This window comes from Grammomys surdaster, unplaced genomic scaffold (assembly GCF_004785775.1).
Source record: "Grammomys surdaster isolate TR1022 unplaced genomic scaffold, NIH_TR_1.0 690, whole genome shotgun sequence".
Lineage (NCBI taxonomy): Eukaryota > Metazoa > Chordata > Mammalia > Rodentia > Muridae > Grammomys > Grammomys surdaster.
The window spans coordinates 161,973-174,591 of NW_021605109.1; the positions used below are offsets into that span (position 1 = coordinate 161,973).

General features: G+C 47.8%; 1 protein-coding gene across 3 annotated transcripts in view; it reads left to right on the forward strand.

Moving 5' to 3' along the window:
* The window catches only part of Serpina11 (serpin family A member 11), a 10,116-nt gene extending 206 nt beyond the window's left edge, over positions 1-9,910 (forward strand). For 2 of the 3 annotated variants that reach the window (XM_028782055.1, XM_028782054.1), the window contains exons 2-5: positions 3,659-4,304; positions 5,516-5,789; positions 7,458-7,605; positions 9,616-9,910. In XM_028782055.1, coding sequence (XP_028637888.1) covers positions 3,662-4,304; positions 5,516-5,789; positions 7,458-7,605; positions 9,616-9,819 — 1,269 coding nt within the window. In that variant the 5' untranslated portion in view covers positions 3,659-3,661 and the 3' untranslated portion in view covers positions 9,820-9,910. Of the gene's footprint in view, positions 1-2,277; positions 2,392-3,658; positions 4,305-5,515; positions 5,790-7,457; positions 7,606-9,615 lie in introns of all 3 variants that reach the window. The other variant, XM_028782053.1, reaches the window with a different exon arrangement.
* Positions 9,911-12,619: the final 2,709 nt, after the last annotated feature.

Sequence of the window (12,619 nt, forward strand, 5' to 3'; positions counted from 1 at the left end):
ATCTATCTATCTATCTATCTATCTATCTATCTATCTATCTATCTATCTATCGGCTCTAGAGACAGACACAGGGCGATGAGTCCTGCCTCTGAATCTTGAAGCTACAGCTTCAGGTTTTCAGGCATCTTCTCTGGAAAATTCAGCCACAGAGAACCTTGACATATGAACTGCGGATATTCCTGGCACACCAACATAAAATCATCTGGAAGCTAAGTGGCAACTTTACTAGGAGCTCGGTTACAGCGACAGGCCTGCGCACAGAAGCCCAGGTCTGGAACCGAGCCTCGCCAATTCTAAGCCGCAGTCTCCCCGTGTTCACAGCCAGGTTAAGAGTCTCTGCGACTTGAAGGTTTCAGGAACATTAGTTTAAACAAAAAACAGCAAACTGTCCTGGTATTTGAGGAAGATTGTGACTCTTGACATTTTGTTAGCTTCCAAGTGTTTGAGTCACAGGTAGGAAGCAGGGGTAATACAATCATTGATTACCCAGGATGCTCCGCCCATCTAAGCCCTCCCCACGCATTTGTAAATACCTCCGTCTGTAGACCAGTGACGAAATGTGCCCGATGTACCCAGTACTTAAACAAACACTTAGAAACCAGAAGGTAATAACTCAGGAATAGTGTTCTACATTTTCTCCGAGAATCTGCACTGGGAACAGAGTTAAGTGCACTAGATTTCCGAGTGCACCCAGCCTCGGTAGAAACGAGACAAAAATCTCCTGTGGTGTATTTCCCGAGCGCCGGTGCTTTGCAAGTTAGACTTCATAAATCACGAGAGAGGGGTGGCATTGCCATTTGGATTTTGCAAAAGGAGGCCCTGAGTTGCAGAGAGAGTGTAAGTTAGAGAGTAACTGCAGAGACTAGTTCAAGCCCAGACCCCTTGGCTACAGTTCAGTCTTCCTTGGAAAACACATCCTTCTGAGTTGCCTTGGGGTGTGGTGTAGCAGGGTCAGGAAGGGGTTGAGAGCAGTAGCCACGGATGTCTCCCTCACATTTTCTGCCCTTACTTTACCAGGGCAGACCAATCATTATTCAATTAATTATTACACATCTTCCTCTGGTTTTTCCATCTAAGGAAAGTCCCAAGCTCACAAAACTGTCCTTAAGCCTCTTACATGGAACTGGTGCTCGAGGGAGGACATGACTTTAGGAGAAGCCAGCTTTACTTTAGCCAGCTCATAGCGCTCACCTTCTAAGAGCAGGTGTCGCCTATAATCTGGTTGGGCACCAGGGGGCAGTGTTCCATCTGCCTCTCCCCTTGTTTAGCTCCAGCAGGTGACGCTGGGCAAAACGCACAGGTGTTGATCATGGTGTGGACGCTTTCAGGACAAACTTGAAACAAAGATCAGCCCGTAGCCGCTGAGTAATTAAAAGGCGGAAGGGATGCTTTGAAGGGATGCAGGGAAGTATCAGGGTCCAGGAGTCTCTGGGATGCAAGGGGGAGGGGCAGGGGCAGTATGTCCTCTGCAGTGCTGTGGGGGGGGGACACCTGTAAAAGAAAAGAAGGAAGTAGAGCAAAGTGGGCTGCGCCTTGCTTTGTCCACACTGCAAGCTCCCCCCGCCCCCCACTACTTCAGGATCCTCTTCTTGCTTCTACCTCTCCGTGAACCTTGTCAAGGTGTCCAAAGGCTACTCTGATGCATCCCATAACTTTAATTAGAACATAAGACACTTGGCAATTGCCCGAAGGGGGCTGTCTCTGCACGCAGGAGCAGGGGTTTAAACAGATGTTCTTTGCCTGGAACTTTTGGAAACTGGGAGTCCAAGATTACGATCAAGGTGACGGCTGTGTCCTTCTGAGACTGCGCAGGAGAACCTGATCCGGGCCCCTCCCTGACACCTGGTTGCTATTACCTTCAGAATTTTGTGGTTTGCACTAGGTTCTCATCTCCTCCTGCATCTTCCCCAGCATCCTCCCCAGACACTTCTCAGAAACCAAAGTCCCTTCTTTCAGGGACACTAGTCAGACGGGGTAAGGCCCACTTTAATGGGCCCTTATTTACTTAAATCTGTAATGTCTTCATTTATAAGCAAGGCAGCATTATGAGGGTTGAGGTGCTGGGAGCTAGGCATATGAATTTGTAGCAGGCAAAACTCAATTAGTAACAGATGTTTTCAAAGCCCCTGCATCCTTACGTGTGGGTGTTTCTGTCACTGCACACAGTGTAGGTGGCACCCCTGCATCCTTGCCCATGGGTGTTTCTGTCACTGCACACAGTGCAGGTGGCACCCCTGCATCCTTACACACATGTGTTTCTGTCTCTGCACATAGTAGGTGGCTTTCAGGCAGTGGAGCTGTGGAGACAGACAGAGCCCACCTCTCTTCCAGCTCTCCTTCCAGGAACCATCAGTTCTGTTCCTTCCTCCTTCTGAGGCCACCCTCATCTCTGTGAGTTTGATTGTTGATCTAAGCTAATGTAAGCCTCAGGGTGCTGGGCCTTTCCCCTTGGGGGCCATTGCACACCACCATCTTTCGTGCAGCGGACTGCACTATTCCATAGCCACACTCAAGGGGTCCAACATCACTCAGGCCTGTATAAAACATTTGCTCTCTAGCACGTTTCTTAGCTTACAATCACATAAGCATCTTCCTAGACAGACACTGGATGTTGCCCCAACCATGCCCTAAACCAGTGGTTCTCAACCTATGGGCTGCAACTATAGGTTTGGGGGGGTCACATATCAGATATCCTGAATACCAAACATGTACAGTACAATTTATAACAGTAGCAGAATTACAGTTATGATGTAGCAATGACATAATATTGTGGTTGGGGGTCACGGCAACATGAACTTTATTAAGGTCACAGCATCCGAAAGGTTGAGAACCACTGCCCTCAACTCTGAGAATCTTGGGATTGTGTTGATTTCTTTTGCTTAATTTTTTATTGGATATTTTATTTATTTACCTTACAGATGCCATCCCCTTTCCCCATTCCCCCTCCATAGAACCCCCTATCCCATCCCCCCTCCTCCTTTATGCTTTTATACCATTTTGATTACATGCATGTATTAAGGTCAGTTCTAGGTTGAGGGTCTAGCAACACAATAGATGCAAATAGTCAAGGAACAAAGATACTCAGTGTCTGGCACACCTTTAGACCCGATGGAGCCTTGGATATTATATATGATTGCAAAAATCAACGGGGTCCAGAAGAATGCAGAAAAAAATAAAAATAAGATGGAAGGAAAGAGGGAGAAAAGAAAAAATGAATGAAAGATGAAGCAAGAGAAAAGAATGACATGGGAAAAGAGGGAGAGGAGAACAGGATGGAGTGGCGGAAAGGAAAGAAAGGGGGGTGAAGGGGAGATAGGGAGGGGTTGGAAGGAGGGGGGAGGGAAGGAGGAGGGAGGGAAGGAGAGAAGGAGGAAGAAAGAGGAAGGGGAGGAGGGAGGGAAGGAAGCAGGGAGGAGAAAGGAAGGAGGGAGGAGGGAAGGAGGGAAGGAGGAGGGAAGGAAGGAAGGCTGGACTGCAGGATCTATTTTTCCAGTTGGAACTCCAGTTGCACCCCCCCCACACACACACACACACACTTTCCCTTGTTCTCTGCAGTGAGGGATTAGGTATGGATGGTGGCTTTAATGTAAGATGGGGGAGGGAGAGTTGATGGTGTCGTCTACCCAGAAGACCAATGTGTTCCTCGTCTTCTTTTCAGACAATGGCACTGGTGTGGCTGTGGCTGCTGGTAGCCGAGGCCCTGCTTCCTGTCCATTGTCAGCCATTTTCTGTCCATAGAGATAAGAGTCTGGGGGCACCTGGACCAGCCAGCCTGCAGCCCCTGGAGCCAGCACCCGCCCACCACAGGGTCACACCCACCATTACGAACTTTGCTCTGCGTCTATACAAGCAACTAGCAGAGGAAGTCCCAGGGAACATCCTCTTCTCCCCGGTGAGCCTCTCCAGCACTGTGGCTCTGCTCTCCCTTGGGGCACATGCTGACACTCAGGCTCAAATTCTGGAGAGCCTGGGCTTCAATCTCACAGAGACCCCAGCAGCCGACATCCACCGGGGCTTCCAGAGCCTCCTGCGCACACTTGACCTGCCCAGCCCCAAACTGGAACTGAAACTGGGACATTCCCTGTTCCTAGACAGACAGCTGAAGCCTCAGCAACGCTTTCTGGACAGTGCCAAGGAGCTGTATGGAGCTCTGGCCTTTTCTGCCAACTTCACGGAAGCAGCTGCCACAGGGGAGCACATCAATGACCTAGTGAGGAAGCAGACCTACGGGCAGGTGGCAGGCTGTCTCCCGGAGTTCGGCCATGACACTCTCATGGTTCTCTTGAACTACATCTTCTTCAAAGGTGAGACCTCTCGTACAGAAGTATGGCCCTCTCTGTCATTCAAGGGCCCGCCACGTGTGGATAAGACAGTTCCCCTACCCTTGTGTAGCTCATGTCCCCTGTGGAAGTAGCAAAAGAGAAAAGACCGTTCAGAGGGATGACATAGGTATGAGTCACAGAACTCTCAACAGAGACCCTGTCCAGGGTGTAAGGATCAACCTCCCAGAGAGGGGTTGTCTAGTTCAGTGTGGAGACTCATCCCTCCACTTCTAGCATTTTGGAGGTCTAGGCACGAATATTACAAGTTGATATCTGTCTGGATTACACAGAGAGATCCTGACTTGAGTGAGTGAATGAATGAATGAATGAATGAATGAATGAATGAATGAAAGGCTGAGGAGGTGGCTTCTCTTGCCTCAGCTTCCTGAGTGCTGACATTGCAGGTGTGGACCACATACCAGCTTCAAGATCTTTGCAGATACTGAGGCATCTGGTCAGAGAGGGTTGACGTCACATTCCAGAGACAGTTGATGTCACATTCCCATATAACCTGAGCTATGCCTTCAGAATCAGGCTGCCCGTCCCAGCTCACACACTTTATGGCTGTGGAAATCGGGGTGCTTCAATCAATTCGTGCCTACTACCTTACTAAGAATGCATGCTTCTCATTTATCCCTGATGACATAAGAGACAGTGCTTTGGCGTAGTGGTTAGAACCACCAGTTGCTCTTCCAGAGAACCTGGATTCAATTCCTGACAACTGTGTATAACTCCATTTTCAAGGGATTTGATGCCCTCTTCTGGCTTTCTTGAGTATTGCACATACATGGTGCATAGACTTACAGGTAAGCAAACATATATATACATATATACATATATACACATACACATATATACATATATACACATATATACACATATATACACACATACACATATACACATATACACATATGTATATATACATATATACATATAAAATAAAATTTTCTCTAAAAAAATAGAAATTATGCCTTGTACAAGGAATGTAGGGCCATGCTTACCACAGTATGCTTTGTAGATGAATTCTCTCAGTTCACTTACCTCAGAGACTTGTTCTCCTGCCTCCTGGCTTTGGGCCCTGCTACTTACGCACTCCAGAGGATGTCGCCATCCTGCATGATCTTGTGGATGTCTCCCAGAGTTGCTTTCTTGCCCATGTGCTCATGGTTCTGTGGATTTTGTACCCTCAGCCAAGTGGAAGCATCCCTTTGATCGCTACCAGACCCGGAAGCAGGAGAGCTTCTTCCTGAACCAGAGGACGCCGCTCCGCGTTCCCATGATGCGGCAGAAGGAAATGCACAGGTTCCTGTATGACCAGGAGGCATCATGCACTGTCCTTCAGATCGAATACAGCGGCACCGCCTTGCTGCTGTTGGTGCTTCCTGACCCTGGGAAGATGCAGCAGGTAGAGGCTGCCCTCCAGCCAGAGACGCTGAGAAGGTGGGGCCAGCGGTTCCTGCCCAGGTAGGTGCCCTGAGGTGCTGCCTGTCCTTGCTCACGAGCTGGGGCAGGTCTCTTTGGCTCTAGCCCCAAGATCCCATCTGCTGGATTTGCACACTATCTCACCCTTGACTTCACAGATGTCTTCATATGTCTTTGATCTGTAATTTTCTTCAACTGTTAAAGCAAGGATATGTTACCTACAGCATGGGGCTGTGGGGGACGAACAGAGCTAGTACTTTAAGTCCTTAGACGGGTACTAAAATATAAGTGCTTTCTACACTGTCTTTTTATCCCTTCTTGGTGTCCTTTCCTCTTATTTCCTTCTTTTTCATGTTAATTTAACACCTTGAGGTAGCTAAGTCTGTCAAAAAAAAAAAAATGCTGGGCAGTGGTGGCACAGGCCTTTAATCCCAGCACTTGGGAGGCAGAGGCAGGCAGATTTCTGAGTTCGAGGCCAGCCTGGTCTACAGAGTGAGTTCCAGGACAGCCAGGGTTACACAGAGAAACCCTGTCTCAAAAAATCAAAATCAAAATAATAATAATAATAACAACAACAACATAATAAAGACGTCCAAGTCTCCTGAAATCTGGAGGCAGGAGCTGACACAGAGGCCATGAATAGGTGCTGTTTACTGGCTTGCTTCCTGTGGCTTGCTCATTCTCTTTACTTATAGAACCCAGGACCACCAGCCCAGGGATGGCATCACCCACGGTAGGAGGGCCGTGATAAGCATGATATGAACTGAATGTTCTATAAAAGGGCTGTTCCCAAGAGTGTTGGTTAACAGGGTCCTGACAGTTAGCAAATAAATAAGGGGAAAACACAGTAATCTCAGTAAAAATGGTAGATTTACTCTGAGTTAAAAGAAATCTCTGCAGGGAACATGGCAGTCTGACAGTGAGGATGAGGGAGTCAGGCTTTGGGTTCAGATGCCACACCCCTCTTTCTGGGTCATTGGTTCTCAACCTTCCTAATGCTGCTGCCTTTTGATACAGTTCCTCATGTTGTGGTGACCCCCCAGCCATAACACTATTTCTGTTGCTACTTTGTAACTGTAATTCTGCTACTGTTATGAATTGTAATGTAAATATTTTTCAGAGATAGAGGTTTGTCAAAGGGATTGCGACCCACAGGTTAATAATCTCTGTTCTAGATGCTTGCAGCAACAGCAGGGTGTGGGCATCTCTCTGCTATTTTCCAGAAAAGATCAGGCAGGTGGAACAGGGTGATGGTGGCTTGCACTGGGTCAGTGTCAATGAATGGATTTAAAATACGGTTGGGAAACTGAGCCTGAAGCACCTGCAGATGAATCAGATGTGGAGGTGGGATACACAAGTGATATTTACTCAACCTGGTAATAGATGCTTCTAATCAGTGGTGCCTTGCAAAACTCTGGCTAGTGTCTGGCACCTCGAAAACTCTCCACAAACACAGGAAAGATAACGAAGACAGTCTTGTCTGCCAGGAAACCTCTCAGATCCAGCCATGAGTCACTGTGAGACCTATGTAGAAGGAGATTTGGGTGGGCATAGGTAGTGGAATATTCGACCATAGCAAATCACGTCACAGGAAGACTGATCATCCCACAGGCTGGGATACCCTGCTCTCACTCACAGCTCAGGCTGCCAGCAGCCAGGGTACCAGCAACACCCAACAGAGCAACTCCTTTTCTCTGATTCTCTGTCTAGTCTGTTGGATTTGCACCTGCCAAGGTTTTCAATTTCTGCAACCTACAACCTGGAGGAGATCCTGCCCCTCATTGGTCTCAGCAACCTGTTTGACATGGAAGCTGACCTATCAGGAATTATGGGGCAACTCAACAAAACTGTCTCCAGGGTAAGGCAGGGGATGTGAACTTGGGGGAGGAGGGGTGTTTTTTTGTCCAACATGAAGTGCATTGGAAAACCAAGGTCCCTAGTCCTTTGCCTAGACTGACTTTTCAACACGCAGTCTTTATGGAGCTTATTCATGGACAGCTCTGTTTCCATCTCCCCTTCCCTAGATTCACACCGCTCAGGGCAGGAATGTAGGATTCTGTAGAACGCTTCAGGTCATTCACAGAGCCAGAATTATAACAGGTGATGGGTAGCGGTCTTTTAGTCCAAATAATTCCCCTTCGGGCACCAGCAGCTCTGTCTGTCTTTGTATAGCTGTAGAAAGTAATAGAGCATGAGCAGTCAGTGTAGCTGTCAGCGTTGCTACGGTAACAAGCCTCCTCTTCATCCCAGTACATTAGCCCGACAGAGGCTTATTGTGAGAGTCCCTTCCCAGGGGAGATGGAAATGATGTCCACCTATTCTCCATTAGGTCCTACAGCCAACCAAAGTAAAATTTCATGTGGGGAGCCACTGAGTTCTTTCGGCAGGGGTGAAGTGCTGCTGACAGGAGACGAGGTGACCTCCAAATCAGCTTCCATGAACAATCTTCACTCAGCATAGATAGAGCCCCTTTCAGTCAACTCCCTCAGCTATACTCTTCCGGAGCCCCTGGCCCATGTGTAAATAGAGCAGAATTGTGTACAAATGGCTGAGAGAAGCTGCTTGAGTCTCTGACGAGGGGCTGGACGGCTCTCTTCCTCCCTCCATCTGTGAGGGAGTGTCAGCGGTCAGCAAGCCCAATCCTGACCGACACGTGTAGACGCCAACAAGCAGTCTGATAAAGATGGCAGCAGCTTTGCTCAGAGGACTACGTTCTACACGGCCCATCTCTAGCGGTCAGTGCATCCTTGAAGCAGCTTGCTGTGTAACCCTGGCTACAGATCTGTTCTTCATGAATTCTTCCAGGATGGAAGTTAAAAGAAAAGTCCCTCTCTCGGAGGAGAAGAGGAAGACAGGAGAAATGTACAGTGGCTCTTAGCCTTTCCAGCCCCTACAGGCTTACATAATGGCTGCTCACAGCCACTGCCTAAAAGCAGGTCTCCTGTTCAGGCAATGGGAAGAGGCTGTGTTCGCTCTTGATGGGGGGCAGTACAACTCACGAGGAATGGGCAAGCATTTGCAGCCCTCTAACAGGAATGATAGTCTTTCCCAAGAGGGGAAGTGGTCCAGGCCCTTCCTAGAGCTTAGCTTGGCTCTTCTGTTTAGGTTGGAGATGTCCATTGCCATTGGAGTCTTTATCAGGACCTTATAAGGAAGGGACTCTGTCTTGTGTTTGGCTTTTAACCCTCCAGCAGAAAGCTAAGTGCACACCCAAGACAGCAGGGATGTGGACTTGTGTCTGAGCATGCGTGTATAAGGTATGCCTGTATATGCATGGGGTGTGGATATGTATGAGTGTGTGCCTGTGAGCCTGTGTGGTACGGGATGATGGATAAGAAGAAAACGACAGACTTCAAAGAACTTTCCAGTGACCTTCCCTGCCTCGGCTATCTTTCATCAAGACCGTTCTTCTTCTAAAGTCACAGAGTCCTTTCTTGCTAAGCAGTTGTGAAATGTGACCTTTAATATTCTATGCTTAGGGCAACACGGGGCTCAACTCTACCCCACGCATTAGGGGCTGCTTTTGGCCACAAGTCATTTTTTAAGATGAGAAGGCAGAGGGGGTTTAGAAAGGGTAGGTGAAGCTCAAAGAAGCCTGTGCCCTGTGTTCCTATGTGCCAAGAAATGCTGCTGGGGGTAGCTGCTGGGTTTGAGTCTGCATGGCACGTAGCTCCTCAGTGGGACTGAGGCTGCCTTGTGTCAGGAGACTCAGCTTAGGGGGGTGATATACATAAGTTGTGGTTGTTTCTTAGGCAGGCTGGACCTGAGGGGCCTGAACAGACTCTGGGACATTGTCTAAGGGTTGGGGAAGATGGCCTCTGCCCTCAGAACCACGAATGAGTGCTGACTCTGTCGTCTTCTCTCCTAGGTGTCACACAAGGCCGTAGTGGACATGAATGAGAAAGGAACTGAGGCTGCAGCTGCCTCTGGCCTCCTCTCCCAGCCCCCATCCCTGAACATGACATTAGCCCCACACGCCCACTTTAACAGGCCCTTCCTGCTTCTGCTCTGGGAGGTGACCACCCAGAGTCTGCTCTTCTTGGGGAAAGTGGTCAACCCAGCCGCTGGGTAATTGTGGTGAGAGGCCACAGGAAGGCTAGCCCAACCTGCACAGCAGGACCCCTGTGCTGCAGTTCTAATAAATCTGAATTTGACTGTGCAAATTCCCGTGATCCACGCTCGCAGGAGGGCAGGGCGATGTCCAGGGAAGCTTCCAGTCATCCAATCCTCAAGCTTTTCAACCCTGCCTGTTCCATTGCAGATATCTACTGAATAGCCTTAGGGAGAGGGACACGGGAAAAGGCACCAAGAACACACAGGAATGAGCAAGCCAAGGGATGGCCTCCTGCAGTGTCACCTTGAGGGGAGGCTGTATCTGGGGCCAGCCGGGGCTTCAAACCATGTGCCGTGAAGCAAAGGGTGTGAGGAGGGATGGATTTCATCATCGATCTAACCAAATAAGAGGCTGAACTTGAGAGTCAGAAAAAGAGCCTCAGAAGCAAGGGGTGCCCCAAGTCTGAATAAGGCCAGGAGGATGGGGATGGGATGGATGTGGGGGTGTATTCATACATACATACGTAATTACATACATACACACACACACACATACATACATACATACTTACATATATACATACATACACACATACATACATACATACTTACATTATATACATACATACATACATACATACATACTTATGCATATGTGTAGCTTCAAATCTAGGCCTTATGAGTAAGGGAAACACATGGTGTTTGTCTTTTAGTCTAGGTAGTTCTCTCAATACAACAATTAATTACAGTTTCATGTGTTTTTTTTTCTGCAAATGTCATGATTTTGTTTTTCTCTACAGCTGCATAGAACTCCATTGAGATACGCTCCACGAGCCTTTCATCCGTCCATCTGTTGATGGGCAGATGCGGAGCGGCTGGCTCCGCCTCCCAGACGTTGCTTATAGAACAGTGATAAACTCAGAGGCACTGACATCTTAGTCTGTGGGCTGCATCCTCAGACAAATGTCCTAAAATCAAGTTCTCAACCCAGCTCTGGACCACCAGAGTGGAGATCAATAAAAGGCTTGGGTTATTGAGTGTTATGTGATATCCGAACCGCTTGGGCTGGAAGGTGCTTTGACTTCATATTATCTGCGGTTAGATTAGTGGGCAATATTGTTGGTTCACTTCATATTTGAGGTGAAAGGTGTTTCTCATAGTAATTGAAATTCGATCCGATAAGGGGAATTCCCAACTACCTCCCAGTGCACACCTTTCATGTAGAGAGAGGCATTGGGAGATCTCAATCCCACACCTACTTGCCCATCAGCAAAGTCCGATATTGCCCCCTGCAGGTAACAGGGAGTCATTGACACATACCAGAATGACTATTTAGCTGGTATTCCGCCCCCGCCCCCCCCCACCAGGTTAGTTGAACAAAGGAATCCTTGTAAGAGGGTTAGAGTTGCCAAATATGATACAGATTGTCTTGGTAAATCTGAAATTTAGGCAAGCCAAATAAATTTGTTATGTAATTAGTCCCTGTGACATACTTGGGTCATATTTATACCCAAAACATCTATTCTTCTTGGGCACTATTCAAATTAGTTAAGTTGCCTTGAGTTTTTATGGAGGTATAGAGAAGCCCGTGTGGTCAAAACTCTTCAGTGCATCAGAATGGAAGTTACATGGGGCTGAAGGGCAGGCTGGCCTCCTCATCGGGGCAGAAAAGGAAGTCAATATCAAAGCAAGTAAACAGCTCCAGTGAGGAAGTTGGGGTATTTCCTAGACACCACTGCCCACCCTGAGAAATAAATACCCAGAATGCCAAGAAACACTTGCAGCCTCGGCAGAGAACATCTTGGGTTTTCTCATCAGTAAATTATATTTTCCTTCCCAGCTTCCAAAGTTGATTGAGACTGTTTTTAACATAAAAGGGCAGGCAGTGCAGGTCACTGCAGAGCAGGGAGGCTCTGAAGCCACCATGCTGGCTGGAGAGTCTCTGAGGAGCTCTGTGGGCAGTTGAAGGCAGTTTGATGGAGTTTGATCCTGCCAGTCTTTCAGGAATAATGATGCCTGGACATTTCAGGTCTTGTCCTGATGTTTGTACAGGACTATTATCAATGTGGTAAATCAGAAGATCAGGGCAAACATCCACGATGTGAGGTAGATCTTCAGCATGCTTTGTTCCAGGCTTGCCCATGTCCACTGCTCCTGCCTTGTCAAAAATGACTTCCACAGCAGCGGGATTTCTTCCATGGTGACATAGTTAGCGCACCCATTTGTGTCTGAACCTCAGCATGTCCTTCAGAGTCTTCCCAGGAACAAACTCCCTGAGACCCTGATGAGGATGAAATCTGGACTCTGCCCTAAAAACGGAAGTCCACAGTGAAGGAGGAGAGGAGGAGGGGGCTCTCACGACAGAAGAGGGTTTATGGCTCTAGGAAAACAAGGCACAGAGAGACACAGTATCATCCTGATGGTGACAGGGGAGAAGACAAAAAAGAAAAATGTGAGCTCATGGAAGACCTCCCTTGCAGCAACGGTCATGTGTGCCACTTCATGCATAATTCCATTTTATTTCTTGGCATTTTGATGAATTTTTTCTAGATGTTTTCTTTCATTGACCTAAGTCACCTGCATGGTGTTGAATTTCATATAGAAGTATTTTTAAGCACATCAAGAATGTTGATCATATTCACCCCAACCCTTTCTCTGTGGCCTTCCTCCACCCACTCCCTCACTAGTCTCTTCTTTCTGTAATCTTCTTCTGCTTTTGTTATATATTTGATTTAAGCTGAAGGAGGAAAGCCCAGAAGACGTTGTGTCAATGACTCCTGAGAAGGAGGTGATCTTATAGAGAGACTGTGCCATCCAAA